Source organism: Lepidochelys kempii, chromosome 3, assembly GCF_965140265.1.
Source record: "Lepidochelys kempii isolate rLepKem1 chromosome 3, rLepKem1.hap2, whole genome shotgun sequence".
Taxonomy (NCBI): domain Eukaryota; kingdom Metazoa; phylum Chordata; order Testudines; family Cheloniidae; genus Lepidochelys; species Lepidochelys kempii.
Genome location: NC_133258.1, coordinates 190,172,585 through 190,191,731, shown reverse-complemented (window position 1 = coordinate 190,191,731; position 19,147 = coordinate 190,172,585). Strand labels below are relative to the sequence as shown.

Here is a 19,147-nt window from a genome sequence, read left to right as displayed (position 1 = left end):
GACCTGAACTGACTGTCTGATCATTGTCCTTCAAGGTTTTAGAACTAGAAGATCTTATCCTCTCACACCTAGTTTTTATTCATAGATTCAAAGAGGAAAACAAGCTTTCCTGCTTTAGCAGCTCCCAATTGGCTTCTGACCTTTGCATGAACTAGTCATTGAACTGAATTAGCTGAATAGACTAAAAAGAAGAAAACAAACATGTACTGTTTAATATTTTTTGTATTTAATTTAAAGGATTGTAATAGATATTATAATAAGTTTAGGCCTTAACATAGGTTGTCAATTTCAAATTTAATTTTAAAATAGCTTTTAAATATAAGCCTGTTTTTAAATTTAAATAAAAATATCCAATTAAAATAAATTTCTGACTTTTTTTAAAATGTATTTTATTCCATCCTTGGATGGGCTTAATTAACCCACTTAAGCTACTTAAAGACCCTCTCATTGACTTTAATAAAAGTAGAATCGGACTCAAAATTAAGTACGAGGGAAAAATTTTGAAAGGAGGATGGTTCTAGACTACTCTCAGTGGTGGAAGAGGACAGGACAAGGAGTAATGGTCTCAAGTTGCAGTGGGGGAGGTTTAGGTTGGATATTAGGAAAAACTTTTTCACTAGGAGGGTGGTGAAACACTGGAATGTGTTGTCTAGGGAGGTGGTGGAATCTCCTTCCTTAGAAGTTTTTAAGGTCAGGCTTGACAAAGCCCTGGCTGGGATGATTTAATTGGGGATTGGTCCTGCTTTTGAGCAGGGGGTTGGACTAGATGACCTCCTGAGGTTCCTTCCAACCCTGATATTCTATGATTCTATGACTTAAGCAACTTAGGGGCCTCACAATGAGAGTCAATGGGCTCCTGTCAATGCCAGGCTCTTAAGTCACTTAAGTGCTTTTCAAAGTTTTGCCCCACGACTACCAAGACGATGGTAGAACTGCTCCTTTACACTGCATTTACAATGAAGTTTTTAGGAAAGTCTCCAAATGTTGCTGTAGCCACAGAGAGAATGCTACTGTAGATTGGCCATTTGTGTTTATCACAGTGATGTAATCCTGTTACAGAGTGAGTCTAGATTACCTTGGTAAAGATACCAGCTGTCAACTTAGACTAGTGCTTTCACCACTGTAACGACCAGAGGAATATTTCCCTAAGATTATCAGTAGTAGCAAGACCAGGGACTTTCTATAATGGCCAGGGAAACTGTTTTAGCACATTTCCAACAAACCAGTGTTTCTGGCCACGGCAGACTGGGCCTAGGAGGCTGCAGCTGAAGTAAAGAGGGATATTAACTTCCAGACAATTTTGCACATATACTTTTAGTCTGAAGCACAGATCAGACAATGCAGATAATGAATCTGCGGCAAATGAACAACAGAATATCTTTTACCTAAAGTGGGTATTTCATACACTTCATATTCCTTAGTGTTCCTTTTAACATATCTTATTAACCAGTCAAAGATGTGAACGTCACAGTGAACTGAAATGTCCACCTCTTCCCAGCGCTGGGCATCCACAGACAGATATTCAGCAAAGTACTTCATTTCAGAAATCAAAAGATCTCGAGGACAAACAAAATCTTCCTTCAAATTTTTTGCTTCGTCACACACATGGATCACCATATTTGGCCTTGATTTAAAAAACAAAAACAAAAAACAAAACAGGAAAAGGAAAGTTATTATAGCTTAGGACCAGAAACCAATAAGAAAGTCAGTGTTGACTCATGGAGATTTTACCCATAAACTGCATGATTGGTCAGAACCTTGATCTCATCAGCCCAGGTTTTTGTAAAATTTTAATTTACAAGATAAACAAATCTTCACATTTAACTGCAGTGAGAAAGCTTCTATCTTTCCTCTCACCCCTGCATGTTATTCAGTGGCAAGCTATGTGCCCTGGGATGCATGATCAGTCTTATTCACAGGAGAAAGCGTAGATGCTAAGCCACACACTGGGACATTCACTGAGCTATATCATTGTTCACAGTTGAGTTATTGTGCAGGAAGTTGGTGCACTGTAGATTCACACCCTGGCTTGCAGTGTAGACAAGATCTAAGAGAGTGGGAGTGAGGATTTCTGGGTGCTATTCCCTGGTTTGCCTCTGGCTCACTGTGTGATCTTGGAAAATTACTTAAGCTCTCTGTTCTCCCTCATTTTATAAAATTATAGATCTATTGGCCTAGCTCACCAGGGTGTGGAGATGGTTAATCTGTATGTGTAATTTTATAGCATCTTCCATCTGAAGAATTTAAAATATTTTAGAGCAGAAGTGGGCAAATTTTTTGGCCCGAGGGCCACATCGGGGTGCAAAACTGTATGGAGGGCTGGGTAGGGAAGGTTGTGCCCCCCAAACAGTCTGGCCCCCTCCCACTTCCCATCCCTTGACTGCCCGCTCCTGGGACTCGCTCCCCCAAAACGCTCCCCCTGGGATCCCAAGCCCATCCAACCCCCCCTGCTCCTTGACTGCCCCGACCTATCCACACCCCCACCTCGACAGGCCCCCTCGGACTCCCACGCCCTATCCCACCCCCGCTGTTCCCCAACTCCTGACTGCCCCAGAACCTCCACCCCATCCAACCGCGCTTGCCCCCTGACTGCCCCCCAGGACTCCCCGCCCCAACCACCCCCTGCTCCTGACTGCCTTCCGGGACCTGCCACCACCTTACCATACTTCCCAGAGCGGCAGGAGCTCACAGCCCTGCTGCCCGTGCGACAGCATGGCTGCGGGAGAGGGGGAACAGTGCGGGAGGGGCTGGGGGCGAGCCTCCCGGGCCAGGACCTCAGGGGCCGGGCAGGAGGGTCCTGCAGGCAGGATGTGGCCCGCAGGCCGTAGTTTGCCCACTTCTGCTTTATAGTGTACCATTATTGTCTACTTCCTAACAGGAGGTCCAAGTTCAGAATAGATCAATAAAATATCAGTTTCCATGGAGACAGCAGTACGAGTCAAAGGTCTAAAATAAGTGCCCTTGACAAGCATGTCTAAAAACTTTTGTAAATTAATAATGCATTGGTACAATACAGAATTTAAATATCTAGCAAAAATATATAAGGTATTCTTACTCATCACTGCAGGGATTTTTTTTTAAAAGACCTACAGGTAAAAAACAACACATTTAGAGAATTTAATTATTTTAGGCTAGTGACCCTCTCTCACAATAATGAGCAGTGTTCACATGGGAGTAAATGCTCAGTGACACAGAGGCTCCTAGGCAAAAGGTTCCGTGTTCTTTGCAAACAACTCTCACCTCAGACCTGACAAAACTCACTACATCAAACGTGTCTTACAAGATATTTATCCATGAAGAGTAACGTGTAACTCGTAACTTGTCAAGATTCATAATCATTGCAAGATGTATTTATGAAATAACATTTAAGAAATAACTTATTTATACCTAAAGTGTGCCTTATGGACTTGGAGTAACAATTAGTCACCTGAGGATAATGTATCTCGGTGATGAGCCATTCAGGCAGAAGGGAGTCTCTCACACCTCCCAACAAATGCTTATGTTGTTGTTGTTACTTCTTGGTACTTCCTGCAATGCGCATATATTCTTTGTAATATTATTCTTTCGAAGTGCTGTTATTTTAGTTTTTTGACTGGTCTATGCATTTCATAATTTTATTTCTCTTTTACTTAAATTTAATTCTTTGAGTAGTGAGTTCTAAAATGCCCAACCTGTCCTGGCTAGAGTAATTATCCCTGTGATAACTTCATAAATTTGTTTGTATAAAAAGTGTTAGGCCGAACAGAGGCTAGTTTATGTTATTCAACTGTCTTGGCAATTTGGTTAACATCACAAATCACCAATAGGTCTTTCTCTACACCTAGAGTTTTCAGCTATTTCCCCATCATTGGTGTAGCACCACTGCAGCTCCAAAAGTCCTGACATTGGTGGAAGTGCTCGTGGAGCACAGGAGCAGGTGTGTTCACCACGCTGTTAGATGACACTATGGTAAAACACGAACAATTGATTAGATTACATGATGGTGAAAACACCCATGACTGATTTCCACGAGCATTCCAACTGTTGCTAGCACGGATGGAGCTGCACAAATACTAACTGACAAATGGTGGGAAAGTTGCTGAAAAGATGCAAATCTGTGAAGAGCAGATTTCAGTTTCACTGATATCAGCCTCCCAGATAGCAAACAATCATAATCTTACCCTTGACTTTCATCAGCATTTTCTCCACCTTTATGTGCAGAATGTTTCTCAGCTTCTGAAGAACAATTTCTTGTGGAAGCGACACTGGACCTTCCTTCAACATAATAAAAAGCAGCATTAGAATTTGAGGTTAAACTCGGACTCATATACCATTTGCTAGTGTTGCAAGTGTGTTGCTCCCATTCTGAAAAGAAGTTGTCATGATTATAACTGTCACAGGCTTCTCGAAAACCTGGTTTAAAGCAGCAATCTGGGTTAAGCTACAATGAAAAGGCAGACAGTCAAATCTTTTTCACTCAGGATTAGGTGTACAGCAGACACTGAAGTAAAGGGTAATTGACCTTTACCTTGGATAAGCTTTCCTCACTAATGTACAGCATGCAGTAGGGTGTGGATTCAAAGCACACCTCTGAACAATGTACTAATCCACAGAGACCTTCCTACCAACACAACAAAAAGAAGGATTCTAGGTGGACTCCTCCTGAAGATCAAAACAACAGACTGGGCTTCTACATAGAGTGCTTCCGCCAACTTGCACGGGCTGAAATTGTGGAAAAGCAGCATCACTTGCCCCATAACCTCAGCCATGCAGAACACACTGCCATCCACAGCCTCAGAAACAACTCTGACATCATAATCAAAAAGGCTGACAAAGGAGATGCTGCTGTCATCATGAACAGGTCGGAATATGAACAAGAGGCTGCTCAGCAGCTCTCCAACACCACTTTCTACAAGCCATTACCCTCTGATCCCACTGAGGGTTACCAAAAGAAACTACAGCATTTGCTCAAGAAACTCCCTGAAAAAGCACAAGAACAAATCCGCACAGACACACCCCTGGAACCCCAACCTGGGGTATTCTGTTACCCAAGATCCATAAACCTGGAAATCCTGGACGCCTCATCATCTCAGGCATTGGCACCCTGACAGCAGGATTGTCTGGCTATGTAGACTCCCTCCTCAGGCCCTACACTACCAGCACTCCCAGCTATCTTCGAGACACCACTGACTTCCTGAGGAAAACTACAATCCATCGGTGATCTTCCTGAAAACACCATCCTGGCCACTATGGATGTAGAAGCTCTCTACACCAACACTCCACACAAAGATGGACTACAAGCCGTCAGGAACACTATCCCCGATAATGTCACGGCAAACCTGGTGGCTGAACTTTGTGACTTTGTCCTCACCCAAACTATTTCACATTTGGGGACAATGTATACCTTCAAATCAGCGGCACTGCTATGGGTACCCGCATGGCCCCACAGTATGCCAACATTTTTATGGCTGACTTACAACAACGCTTCCTCAGCTCTCGTCCCCTAATGCCCCTACTCTACCTGCGCTACATTGATGACATCATCATCTGGACCCATGGAAAAGAAGCCCTTGAGGAATTCCACCATGATTTCAACAATTTCCATCCCACCATCAACCTCAGCCTGGACCAGTCCACACAGGAGATCCACTTCCTGGACACTACAGTGCTCATAAACGATGGTCACATAAACAACTCCCTATACCGGAAACCTACTGACCGCTATTCCTACCTTCATGCCTCCAGCTTTCACCCTGACCACACCACACGATCCATTGTCTACAGCCAAGCTCTGCAATACAACTGCATTTGCTCCAATCCCTCAGACAGAGAGAAACGCCTACAAGATCTCTATCAAGCATTCTTACAACTACAATACCCACCTGCTGAAGTGAAGAAACAGATTGACAGAGCCAGAAGAGTACCCAGAAGTCACCTACTACAGGACAGGCCCAACAAAGATAATAACAGAATGCCACTAGCCATCACCTTCAGCCCCCAACTAAACCCTCTCCAACGCATCATCAAGGATCTATAACCTATCCTGAAGGACGACCCATCGCTCTCACAAAACTTGGGAGACAGGCCAGTCCTTGCCTACAGACAGCCCCCCAACCTGAAGCAAATACTCACCAGCAACCACACACCACACAACAAAAACACTAACCCAGGACCCTATCCTTGCAACAAATCCCGTTGCCAACTGTGTCCACATATCTATTCAGGGGACACCATCATAGGGCCTAATCACATCAGCCACACTATCAGAGGCTCGTTCACCTGCACATCTACCAATGTGATATATGCCATCATGTGCCAGCAATGCCCCTCTGCCATGTACATTGGTCAAACTGGACAGTCTCTATGCAAAAGAATAAATGGACACAAATCAGATGTCAAGAATTATAACATTCATAAACCAGTCAAACAACACTTCAATCTCTCTGGTCACTCGATTTCTGACCTAAAAGTGGCAATTCTTCAACAAAAAGTCCTCAAAAACAGACTCCAATGAGAGACTGCTGAATTGGAATTAATTTGCAAATTGGATACAATTAACTTAGGCTTGAATAGAGACAGAGTGGTTGAGTCATTACACAAAGTAAAACTATTTCCCCTTGTTTATTCCCCCCCTCCCCTCCACTGTTCCTCAGACATTCTTGTTAACTGCTGGAAATGGCCCACCTTGATTATCACTACAAAAGGTTTTCTTCCCCTCTCCCTGCTGGTAATAGCTCATCCTAAGTGATCACTCTCCTTACAGTGTGCATGATAAACACCCATTTTTTCATGTTCTGTGTGTATATAAATCTCCTCACTGTATTTTCCACTGAATGCATCCGATGAAGTGAGCTGTGGCTCACGAAAGCTTATGCTCAAATAAATTGGTTAGTCGCTAAGGTGCCACAAGTACACCTTTTCTTTTTGAATTCAAAAAGTCTTCCCACTGACTTCAGTGGCTTTGGATCAGGCCTTGAGAGCCCCAGTATGCAGGCTTCCAGCAGATTTTTCTTGCGGTGATGTAATGACCCATCAAATGTGAAAAAGCCCCTTAAACTTCTTGTAGAACTTCAGTTTTGAATGTAGAGAAGTCGCCATCTTAAATAGTTAATGGGAAAGCCCGCAAAAGAACGCTTTGGTTCTCTCATACTGTCTCCTTCTGGCTACACTGAAAAAGTTAGACCTTTACACCAATATGGCTACATATACTGGCACTTTTTGACACAGATTAGCATGCGATACTATTATCTCACCTCCATGATCTGGCTGGGTGAACAGAATGCTTTAAGCTGTTTTTCCCCCCCTTGGTTCTTGAAGAGATTCCTGTTGATTGTGATGGATAACAGCTCCCTCCTCCCCCAAAGAGCCCTCCCTTATGCAGGTAGTCCTATAGGTTGCAATTCTGTCACCCTCATTGTTCAGCATGTGAGGTTACTAGGGGAGACTGATTGTACATGAACTGAAGTACCAAGAACAAGCAGCTGACACCAAGCTATACTTCTCAATCAGCATGGATACTGTAGATCTTCTGATGCCCCTGAGCAAAGCAGGCACTTGGATGAAAGGTACTGGCTCAGGCTCATTCCAAATAAAATGCAGAGGATTGGGGTTCACAAGGGAAAAAAAGTTATAAAAGAACTGGCAGGATCAGCGACCCCACCATCAATTCTATGCATCTGTCTTTCAATTGTGAAAGTGGTGCACAAGGTCATAGCCTCTCTGGATTAATCAGTGCTCCAAGATTCACACAGAGGGAAAAGTTATTTCTGGACAGGATTGCTAACTGCCCAAGAGCATGCACTCTTATCTCAACCAAAGAGAACCTCGCTACAGTGATGCATGCCTTTATCACCTTAAGGCTAGATTACTACAATCTGCTGTAACAGTAGTAGATGCTGAAGGCCACCAGGAAACTAAGTGGTTCAGAACACAGCAACATGTCTTTTAACTCAGCAAGAACACATCAGAAGCAGCAAAACCAATGCTCAGTTCAAAGTTCTAATCCATCTTTAAGACTGCGAATGGACTAGGAACCAGCTCACTCAGACCACCTCTCTACACAATCTGCCATGACAGGTAAGATTGGTGAGGTCTATTTATCTGACAGTCCCTAGGGTGGTCTTGTGAGGGGTAGGGGCAGAGCCTTCAGAGTGGATGTCCCCAGGCTGTGAAATTCCTTTCCAGGAGACATATGACTGAGGTGGGGCCTTGGATTTTGCAGAGCACAGCAAGAGCTATCTTTTCACAGGTATTCACTCAATGAAGTTTTGGAAGTTCCTCTAAAATATTCCCCTCCACAGTCACCATTTGGCTCTGTTCCTTATTTAAGGTATGCCAGAAGGAGAGAAAGGAAGAATGTACATTTCTTTTTATAAGATTTTGTTGTGTCACTTATAAGTGTGACAGTCCCTGTAGAAGGCAATTACTACTACATACATTCTATGTTTGTTAAACTGCATTTTTCAGAAAATGCCTGTTTAACTAGCAGTAGTTGCATGTGATGTCTGAAGAGGCCAGTTGGTTTTTGCACTTAATTTCTTACGTTATTGAAAAAGAAGAAAAATCTGGAGTTATTCTGTTTGAGGAGTTTATAAGCAAAACTAATAAGTCACTAGCTGCTCACCTGGTAAATTCCCACCACCAACTGAGCACTCAACTTGCTATGTGTACACAACTTAAGTATGTGCCTGAAACCTTAAGGAAACATTTCTAGACTGCATACCCATTACGCAATTTGCAAATGTTCATATTTTGCAAGGCTTAAAAGATTTTTTTTTAAACTATGTATTAAGAACCATGTCTGTGTTTCAGCTTGCACACTTTAGCTGTTTTTACGGTAGCACTGTTAAAGAGCTCTAGTTAGAAAAAGCAATTTTTGCTACCACCCTCTTATCGTTCATAAACAAAATCATTTCAGTTGTTTAACTGTTTCTTTAAAAACTTTAGACAAAGACAAAATTGCTATTTTTAACCCAAAAAATAATGGTTTCTCGAAGTTGCAAGTCTGTGAAAAACTGGTCATAATCAGAAAGCACATCATCATCAAAGTGTCTCATGACACCAATCTGGTTAACTGGGGCACAATCCAAATTCCTGTTTTAGTAAACGGGAGTCTTTTCACTGACTACAGTGGCAGATGGATTGGACCTTTGGCTGGGAAAGAATAGTGAAATCTAAGAAATCGTCAACACAATGTTCTACTGCTCCTGTGTTTTCTTTAGAGATTTTCTACTCATCTTAAAGTCACAACTATTATCACCTCCAGCGGTAAGTTTTGACATTAACATACCTGTGGCTATAAAACTGCCAAGAACGTACCTGAAAGATTTAGTATAAAATCACGTACATCATTTTAAGCAGTTTAAAACTGACTGTTATTGTAACTACTTTTTAAAAAGCCACAAACATTTGTACTTGAAACACTAAATGGGTTGACTCAGTTGGAAATAATTATTTTAGTTTATGCAGCAGTATTCGTGGCAAACTACTAATTCCAGAAATAGGTTTACCAGACAAAAGAAAAACAGTGGACATAACACTATAATTAAAGTCACAGAATTTACCAATTATGGAAATTGAATTCTGCCCAATGGAAGGTTCTTGAAACTCCCCCTGTGTATCCAGCAGAGAGGATTTGATGTACGTAGCTAGGGTTTCAACAGGACTCCCGCCGGTAGCCATTAATGGATTGTACTGGTTGTCAACAGGTGAACTTCCACTACTTTTCAGTTCATCAAACCGTTTTGCACACTGTCAAGAGATAAAACGACGGGAATATGAAGCAGATACCTGAAACTATATCACTTTAAAGGCTGATATTGTTTCCTGATAATAGTTTCTGCAAATCGATTGTTACATCATAGTTAAAAAAGTTTATTAAAGCTAATGTTAAAATATCAAATACAGATCAAGGAAAGAGTGTCTATACATCTGGGTGTAGTACTTAGATTATCCAAAAGTACAAGGTTTGGTTTAAAAGTCATAAAATACATATACCAACTCCTGCTAAATGGCCAACATTGGAGTTCTGAATTGAAACCAAACCAATTAAGAATCTTCACGCTTAATATTGATTAAGCCACATGGTAACTCACTCTGCAATACCTAAGAAGGGCAGAATATCCATGCAATATCTAAGAGTTACCACAGTTTCAAGACCCAACCAACGTTCACACAAATTAAAGGATGGAGTTTCTGACTTAATCCTGCATTTCCCTCTTTACAGCTTAATCTTAACCTTAAAAGGGTAGTTAGATTTTTTTTAAACTTAGCTCCTTAAATTATAATACCTTAAATTACTCAAAGTAGAAATGTCTGTAAAATAAGAACATAAGAAATTAAGAATGGCCATACTGGGTCAGACCAATGGTCCAGCTAGCCCAGAATCCTGTCTTCTGACAATGGCTAGGGCCAGATGCTTCAGAGGAAATTAACAGAAGAGGGCAATTTTGAGTGATCCATCCTCTGTTGTCCAGTCCCAGCTTCTGGCAGTTGGAGGTTTAGGACATCTGAAGCATGGGGTTGCATTCCTGACCATCTTGGCTAATAGCCACTGATGCACCCATCTTCCATTAATTTATCTACTGTATATACTCATTCATAAGCCCAATACTTTTGTTAAAAAAGTGACGCATCAAAGAGCAGGGGGTCAGCTTATAAACGGGTCTACACCAAAATCTGATGATTTTAAATTCTATGGAATCATTGAATTGAATATCTAATACATTGTCATTTTGTTTACCTAGAGCGTCTGCAGGCATGGAGACCCTCAGCTCCCTGTGGCCACGATTTGCCATTCCCAGCCAATGGGAGCTGCGGGAAGTGGCGCCACTTCCCGCAGCTCCCATTGGCTGGGAACAGCAAACCGCAGTCACTGGGAGCTGAGGGGCTCCAGGCCTGGAGGGGCTCCAGGTAAACAAAACGTCCAGGCCCACTAGCGGCTTACCCTAAAGGGCCAGGAGCCGAAATTTGCCAACCCCTGAAATATAGGGTCGGCTTATGAAAGGGTCATATCGTTTTTGCTATTTTTACCAACCCATCTTGGGGGGTCGGCTTATAAACAAATGGTCTAATGAACAAGTATATACAATAATTCTTTTTCGAACCCAGTTGTACTTTTGGTCTTCACAACATCCCATGGTAAGAAATTCTACAGATTGACTGTGCATTGTGTGATGCGCTTCCTTTTGTTTATTTTAAACCTGCTGCTTATTAATTTCATCACATGACCCTTAGCTCTTCTTATGCGAAGAGGTAAATAACACTTCCCTATTCACTTTCTCCACATCATTCATGATTTTATAGACTTTTATCATATCTCCCCTTAGTCATCCCTTTCTAAGATGAACTGTCCTAGTCTTTTTAATCTCTCCTCATATGAAAGCTCATTCTATACCTCTAATCATTTTTGTTGCCCTTCTCTTTATTGCTTCCAATTTGAATATATCTTTTTTTAGAGATGGGGCTATCAGAGCTGCTTACAGTATTCAAGGTCTGGGTGTACCATATACGTGCCAGTATGATATTTTCTCTCTTATTATTTATCATTTTCCTAATGGTTCCTGACATTGTTAGCTTTTTTTGAACTGATGTTGCTGAGTGGATGTTGTCAGAAAAAAACAGCCATGATGACGCCAAAAATCTCTTTATTGAGTGGTAATAGCAAATTTGGACCCCATCATTTTGCTATATAGTTGGGATTATTTTTTCCTATGTGCATTACTCTCCACTTAACATTGAATTTCATCTGCCATTTTGTTAACCAGTCACCTGGTTTAGAGAGATCACTTTGCAACTCTTCACAGTCAGCTTTGGAATTAACAATCTTGAGCAAATTTGTATCCTCTGCAAATTTTGCCACCTCACTGTTCACCGCCTTTTTCAAATCATTTATTAATATGTTCAAAAGCACAGGTGCCAGGACAGACCCATAGGTAACCACTGTATTTATCTCCATTGTAAAAACAATTTATTCCTACCCCTTTGTTACATATTTTTTAACTAGTTACTCATCCAGGAGAGGGCCTTCTCTCATTCCATGACTGCTTAGTTTGCTTAAAAGCTTCTGTTGTGGGATCTTGTCAAAGACTTTCTGAAAGTTCAGCTACATTGTATTGACTAGATAACCCTACACTACATGCTTGTTGATACCCTCAAAGAATTCTAACAGAAGGGAAATCATGTCTTACCATTTACAAAAGCCGCATTGACTCTTCCCCAAGATAGTGAGTTTCTCTGTGTCTCTGATAATTTTAACTTCCCATTTGCACAATTATTGTTCCTTTACTTTACGGACTTCCGCTCAGACTGGAAAATTTCATTTTATTTCTATTTAGTTTCCCTTCCTTGTTTTCATTACTCCTGGGGGAATTCTGTGCCAAAAAATTAAAAATTTTTACAAAATTCTGCATATTTCGTCAAAATAACCCAATATAACCATGTCAGTTTCAATTATTTTGGTAATTTATTTCAAAATACCTGTCAGCAACCAAGTCTGTAACAATACAGACAACAAAAAAGATTCAGGACTTTTTTTTTTTTAAACACAAATGTGCCCCATGCTGTCTGTCCACCCATATCCTGTGCCTCCTGACCTGGTCCCATGGGGCAGGGCGCTGTGCGGAAGGCATCCTCTTCTCTTCCCTATCTGCAGCTGGGGCTGGCCTGGGAGTGGCTGCTCTGTTCTGGCACCACAGCGGCCCTTGGTGGGCAAAAGGTGTAACTGCAGCACCTTTCTGGCAGAATGTATTTTCTGCAGAAAAAAATTCTACACAGCACATGAATGCTGCACATGCATAGTGGCTCAGAATTCTCCCAGGAGTAAATTTTCATGCAGCCGTGAACAGGCTAATGTTGAAATATTTGGGTTACCAGAACTGCAGGGAAAAGTTAAAATGCAAACAAAACAATATTAGGCTTTTAAAAATTTAATTTTTGTGTACAAACAGACTTAAATTTGGGCCTCACTTATTAGATGCAGATTTCAATGTAAATTAAAGGCCTTAATGCTTCAAACAAACAACTACACACGAGAGTAACTTTACGTATAAGAATAGTTTCATTAAACTGAATGGGACAATTCACATGGGAGTTTGAGAGAATGTATTTTAACTCTGTCAAAGTCTATTAGATTAAATAGTCACTTGAGATCATAGGGCTAAATTCATCACAGCAACTAACAGCCTTCTATAAAGGCTCTGCATATCCTAAAGCAGAGTGACCACTTTTCTACTGACCAGGGATATTATCTCAGTTGAGAAAAAGAGGTCAATAAAAAACATACAAAAGATTAATATACTTATAGTAGAAAGCATTGTATCACCAGATGAACAATTAAGTGACAGCATCCACAACTATGAATCTCTACTAAACACTATCAGCTTGTAGGACAATAAAGTTCCACATAGGCTTCAACTCCAGTCAATCATTTTTTATGTGATTCCCATGAACAATGTTATAAATTAAGTGAGAGTTGCCACATTCAATTACAACAAGATGTCTGTTTACTTGTTATTGTGAGTCACAAAAAAACAAAACTGCCTGGAATTTCACAACAAATTTTGGCCCTGGACTCAAAAGTATCTTGTTTGTCTTTTTTAAACAAAAAACACACACAAATGAGAGTTGTACAATGAAGCAGGCAAGATAAGATAAAATAAATCATCCAGGTGTTTCCTTTAAAATATGTGCATTGAGCAAATTTGAAATCCAAGAGCTTAAATTTTTCTGTAAACAGTTAGGGCCTGATCCTAGAGATTCTGAATGCTCCTATCTCCCACTGAATAAGGAAGCACTCTGACTTGAAGGATCAAGCTAGCTGTCCTTGAAAATTGAAGCTTTGTTATTTCCAATTGGAAAGTATATCTGATCATATGCTAACACCATCTACCTCAGGAAAATTGTGTTTGCCGAGTATACCATAAACTGTGTGGGGGGGAGGGAATATGAAGTATGTATTTGCCTTCCTTGTCATAAGGCTGTATTTTACAGTGTAATCTGAAAGTTTCTTGAACCGTTACAGACTCTTTCTTTTCACTTCACTTGTTCTTTTGACTAATTCCCAGTAATACTGCCTTAGGCGATAAGATGCACATTCTGCATTCAAGTTATGAATTTTGTTTACTTCATTTCTAACACCTTCCTATTTGCATTTTTAACATATTGCTTAACTCTTTCAGGTCGTTTAAGTTCAAGTAACTTTACAAAACCATTCCCCCACCCTTCCAGCCCTCCCCTGATAAAAGTGTAGTTCTCTTGATAAAGCACTGTTTAAACAGACACACTGATGGTTAACAAAGTTACCTCTTTGGACGTAAATCCTGGAACCAGCCTTGCCACACTGTCCCAGTTGATAGGCTGAGGGACACCGATTAAAGAGTACAGGATCATATCCAAAACCATTTGATTGTTATCATATGGAAAGTTATTGTTTTCTGAGTATCCTCGACTCATCTTTTGGCTCTAAAAGCTAGAGAGGCAAATGTTGTAAATATGTATACATAAAGACGTAAAGTTTAATACTGCTCATGTTTCACAGCAGCAATAATTGCGTGATCAGTTAAAGTACAATACACATTAATGGCAGCACTACTGTTACTATACAAAGGCAGTACTAATACTACTACTTAAATAAATCATATACAGACATCTATGCAGCCCAGAGTCCATTAAAAAACGCACAATTGCAAAGTAGTTTGTTTCAGTTCCAACAGGTTTTCATCCTGATCAATACCTTAAGTAGTTCTATCATAAAAAAAGCCAAAAGATTCAACTTGATTTAGGGTTAAAAAGAACACTAATTAAACTACAGCAGGCTTTGTTTTAGAAGTGGCAATATTTAGAAATGTTAAGGCATTTGATAAAAGAAGACAACAGACGTTATTCTGAAGATACCAAGATGAGTCATACTATAGTCTGACATCTAAATCTAAAAGGAGAAAACTATTCCTCAATAGGGAACATGCAGTGTTATTAATCATCTCCTCTTCCTTGAAGTATGAATGAGTGAGTAGATTAAATAGGAGACCATTCAGAAAAATCAGCAAGATGGTGGGTACCATTAATTCTTATTACAGGTTACAGGGAGTTCAGCTGGGTTTTTTTAAAAATATAAACCTGACAACAGTAATATAAAGTTATTAGCAAGAAATTGAGACACTGATTTTTCTAATTAGGTAGTAAATAGGAAAGACAGGAATCAGTATAACAACTACTGTATAAAAAGTAGAGAAAATAGTCTTTTAATTTAAGGTGTAGCTATGAATGAGTAGTGTATTATAGTGATATACAATTACTTATTGCAGCACATGCTTTCGCCACGGAAAGTAAATTCAGGTAAGCTTATGTAGAGGGAGTAGCTATTAAAATAGATATTCCAGCACTTAAAGTGGAAATACTAGCAACTGATGGGATCCACAAAGTGGAGATTAATAAGAAAGAAAGAAAACTGGACAAAACTTGCATGATGCGCAGTAGTTTCAAACGATACTAAACTCATCCAGTTAAAAACTTGGTAAATAAGTGCTTTACCATCCAATCACATGCTTATATGCCTACAGGGTAGGCCCAGTTATTTCAGACTCTCCATCAATTCTGCATGCCCAATCTAAGATATCTACAACTTGATTTTTCAGATGTTCTGAAGCACCCACAGCTCTGAAGTCAATGGGAGCTGCAGCTCTCAGCAACTCTGAAAATCAGGTCCTATGGGTTTCAACTTGAGCATCAAGGAACTGAGGCATACAATTCAATTAGTGAACAATTTTGAAAAATGTTGGCCTTAGTTATTATGATTGTCAATTCTGGTAATTTTTGATTCTTCTATACCACCGCCTCCTGCGAGCGGCACCCCAAGTTGTAAGTATATTCAAAAGGAGCCTGGTGGTGGAAAGATTTTAGAAACTAAGATTTTCAAATGCAACTATTAATTTTGGGTGCCCAACTGAGATACCTTAAGAAGGTCGGATTTACAGGAAGCGTTGGCCACCCACTCTCTGAAAATCAGGTCCTGTCAAGGTGCCTCAAATTGGGCACCTAAAAACTGAGGCACTCAAAATTACTAGTCATAGCTGAAAATCTTAATCTTGGGTTATAAATAATATGGCAATGGGAGGAGAGAAGACAGCCAAGAGTTATAACTATGGAGAATCCTCAGAAGGCTGCAGTTGGATGTAGTCTCAATGGACTTGCTTGCTACAGGGAAAGTCCTCTAAGAGTTGCTTCCTTTGCCCCACACTTACTTTTCTAGTAGCTAAAAGATGATTTCTTACAAATTTGTGCTGCAGTAGTAGGTAGCCCACTGATTTCATTTCAGAGTATATAAGCAATAAGGCATAACGTTTTGCCAGAAATTTGAACTGATAAAACAAATAAAAAAACCCCCAACATGTAACTGAGGAAGTGTTTATGTTGTGGGGAAAAGCAAATGAATTTGTAGAAAATATTTGGAAAAAGAAACAAACTGGAATAATTTTCTTAGGTTCAGAATATTCATCAAAAGAAAATTTAGAGAGAAAGTTGATTTTTCTTTTCAAGGTAGCTTTGTTTGAGAAAAAAAACCCAGGAAGTAATATATAGTTTTTTCTCTGAAATGTAGCACTTGCAAGAAGTCCCAAATTAACAGCTATGGAAAATATTTAGCTAAAGAGCAGATGTACCTTATAAGCAATAGCTGTCAAAACTTTCCTATGCAGGACTGCCAGTGTGTTTCAGCACTGTTCCAGAATTGCAACCTTTAGGAGTAAAAGTAATTCAGTCTCCACGGCCAATCAATAATTGACCTTCATTCTCCGAATACTGTCAAAATTGTGATGATTTTTTTTTTTAATTCAGACCTCTCTCCATTAGTGAATGGACAGAAACCAATAGAAACCATTGAATATTGCATAAGAAGTTACCAAAAGGGATGACCAAGGCCAAATCTGAATCAATGAGGTGAATGGTTATTAGATATTAAGCCTGTCTCCTGAGCTATCCAGTCTACCCTTAGCCGACAGTTAAAAAAAAAATCTGTCTGAATGACAGCAGGGTAAAGGTGCAGGAACGAGCTTTATTCTCTATAAAGTCAAGATGTAAGTATCGCTTATAGTTAGGCTTAATAAACATACAATCACTATTGGTATGGATAGCCTATAAACGTGCTCCCTCAGAAAGGTTTTACCTATCGTATAAATATACTATATATTCAGGTGCAGAGATAGAGGAACAGTGGTTATTCTCATTATTAAGTTATTCTTAATAACAGTAGTTATTCACATTTGCAAGAGTTCTACAATTTACAGGAAACAAAACCACAATGGGTTATAGTAGTCTTAACATTTTACTAGTAATTATGGTGAAGCAACTCAACAGTGCAACTATGACAGGTACTCCAAGAGGCAGTGACATTTCTTGAGAGGCATGAAGGTTTTGTTTATCAAGTATGCACTTTTCTATTTTAGTATTAACTGGAGCCTAGATTTGGCTATCCATGCAAATACAAAAAGAAAAGGAGTACCTGTGGCACCTTAGAGACTAACCAATTTATTTGAGCATGAGCATAAGCTCATGCTCAAATAAATTGGTTAGTCTCTAAGGTGTCACAAGTACTCCTTTTCTTTTTGCGAATACAGCTGTTACTCTGAAACTGTTACTCTGTTACTCTGGAACATGCAAATACACTAGATGAGGACCTGTTTTGGTCATAAAATGACTAGGAATGGGACTACAGTCTTAGCCACAAACTAAACACAGGTTAAACAGCATAACCAAATGACAAGTCAGTGTCAGAATTAGAACAGTTCCCAATCCTGTATGGATTAGATTAACCCCCATGCTCTAATTTCTTTCTTTCATACACAACACCGACATGTGCTGCCCTATGGGAGGTATCTACTCCCAAAAGTATATCACACGGTCAAATAAATATAGCTACTTAAAATCTGCATGTGCAATAATCAAAATACAAACAACTACTGCTGTTTGAATTAAATGCTCATTCTGATCATATACAAAGAGCTGGGCCATACATGGATCATCATACAGGCAAATGAATGAGCTTGCATATTGTATGCATGTAGTATGATATTAAGTCTCAGTATTTACTTCCTATTTTGGAATAAACACACATTGTGCTTGCCATTGTGGGTTCTCCAACACTGTTCTATTGTTGTATAATAAATCTTGTAAAAGCCATAGCTAAAGCCATGTTCAAGACTACTTCCTTTTGCAGCAATGGTACACACTTTAAGAGATGCAACCTGGACAAGGCCTATAATAAAGTATCACCACTCTCTAGAGATGACACGGCATCTTTGTGTTCTGCAGTCTACACTACTGCAAGTGAAGATCAACTTAAAAAAAAAACAATGCCACAAATAAGGTAAGTGAGACATAGCAGTTATGGGTGTGGCACAAAGTTTTAAAACCACTTAGACTAGTACATTAAATACACACAGAAAGAAGGCAACTTCAGAAAGGTATAGAAGGTTTACTTACAGTTAGGGAAATCATAGAATACCAGGGTTGGAAGAGTCCTCAGGAGGACATCTAGTCCAACCCCCTGCTCAAAGCAGGACCAATCCCCAATTTTTGCCCCAGATCCCAAATGGCCTCCTCAAGGATTTAACTCACAACCCTGGGTTTAGCAGGCCAGTGCTCAAACCACTGAGCTATGTGGAGAATCATGTAAGACTAAAATTTTAAAAAAATATGCAGACAAATCCTTGGTATGGAAAGAAGACAAAGCACAATTCTAGGACTGGGATTTAACCATTTCCATGCAAAGAATTTACTAGAGTTGCAGAGGATTTTCTTTTTCTTTCCTTTTTTCTTTTTTTTTTTTTTTGGGGGGGGGGATTTTTTGTATACTATATGTTTAATTAGCAAGTATTAACACATTTAAAAATCCTTGCCATGTAAATATCAGAAACAATAAGAATTAAAAATCAATCTGTTGTTTAGAGACATTAGTCATCAGACTTCTCTATTTAACAGGGTGTTATGACCATATTACAGTACAAGCATCCTTAAAACATCTATGACATGTCATTTCTAATATTTTATTAAGTTGAGTGGCATTTCTGATTATACATATTTAACAGACCAGGCATGTCTGTGAAATGTTTAGTATTCAAAAAAATTGGGCACGTGTGCTGGGTTTTTGTTTTTGGGGTTTTTTTGGGGGGGGGCA

The 19,147-nt window shown here is 39.7% G+C and overlaps 1 protein-coding gene across 3 annotated transcripts in view; it reads right to left on the bottom strand.

Moving 5' to 3' along the window:
* The window catches only part of SANBR (SANT and BTB domain regulator of CSR), a 47,698-nt gene that overhangs the window by 27,899 nt on the left and 652 nt on the right, over positions 1-19,147 (bottom strand). For all 3 annotated transcript variants that reach the window (XM_073339373.1, XM_073339374.1, XM_073339372.1), the window contains exons 2-5: positions 14,281-14,446; positions 9,543-9,729; positions 4,161-4,254; positions 1,386-1,624 (exon numbers count right to left, since the gene is read on the bottom strand). In XM_073339373.1, the coding sequence (XP_073195474.1) occupies positions 1,386-1,624; positions 4,161-4,254; positions 9,543-9,729; positions 14,281-14,430 (670 nt within the window). In that variant the 5' untranslated portion in view covers positions 14,431-14,446. The remainder of the gene's footprint in view (positions 1-1,385; positions 1,625-4,160; positions 4,255-9,542; positions 9,730-14,280; positions 14,447-19,147) is intronic.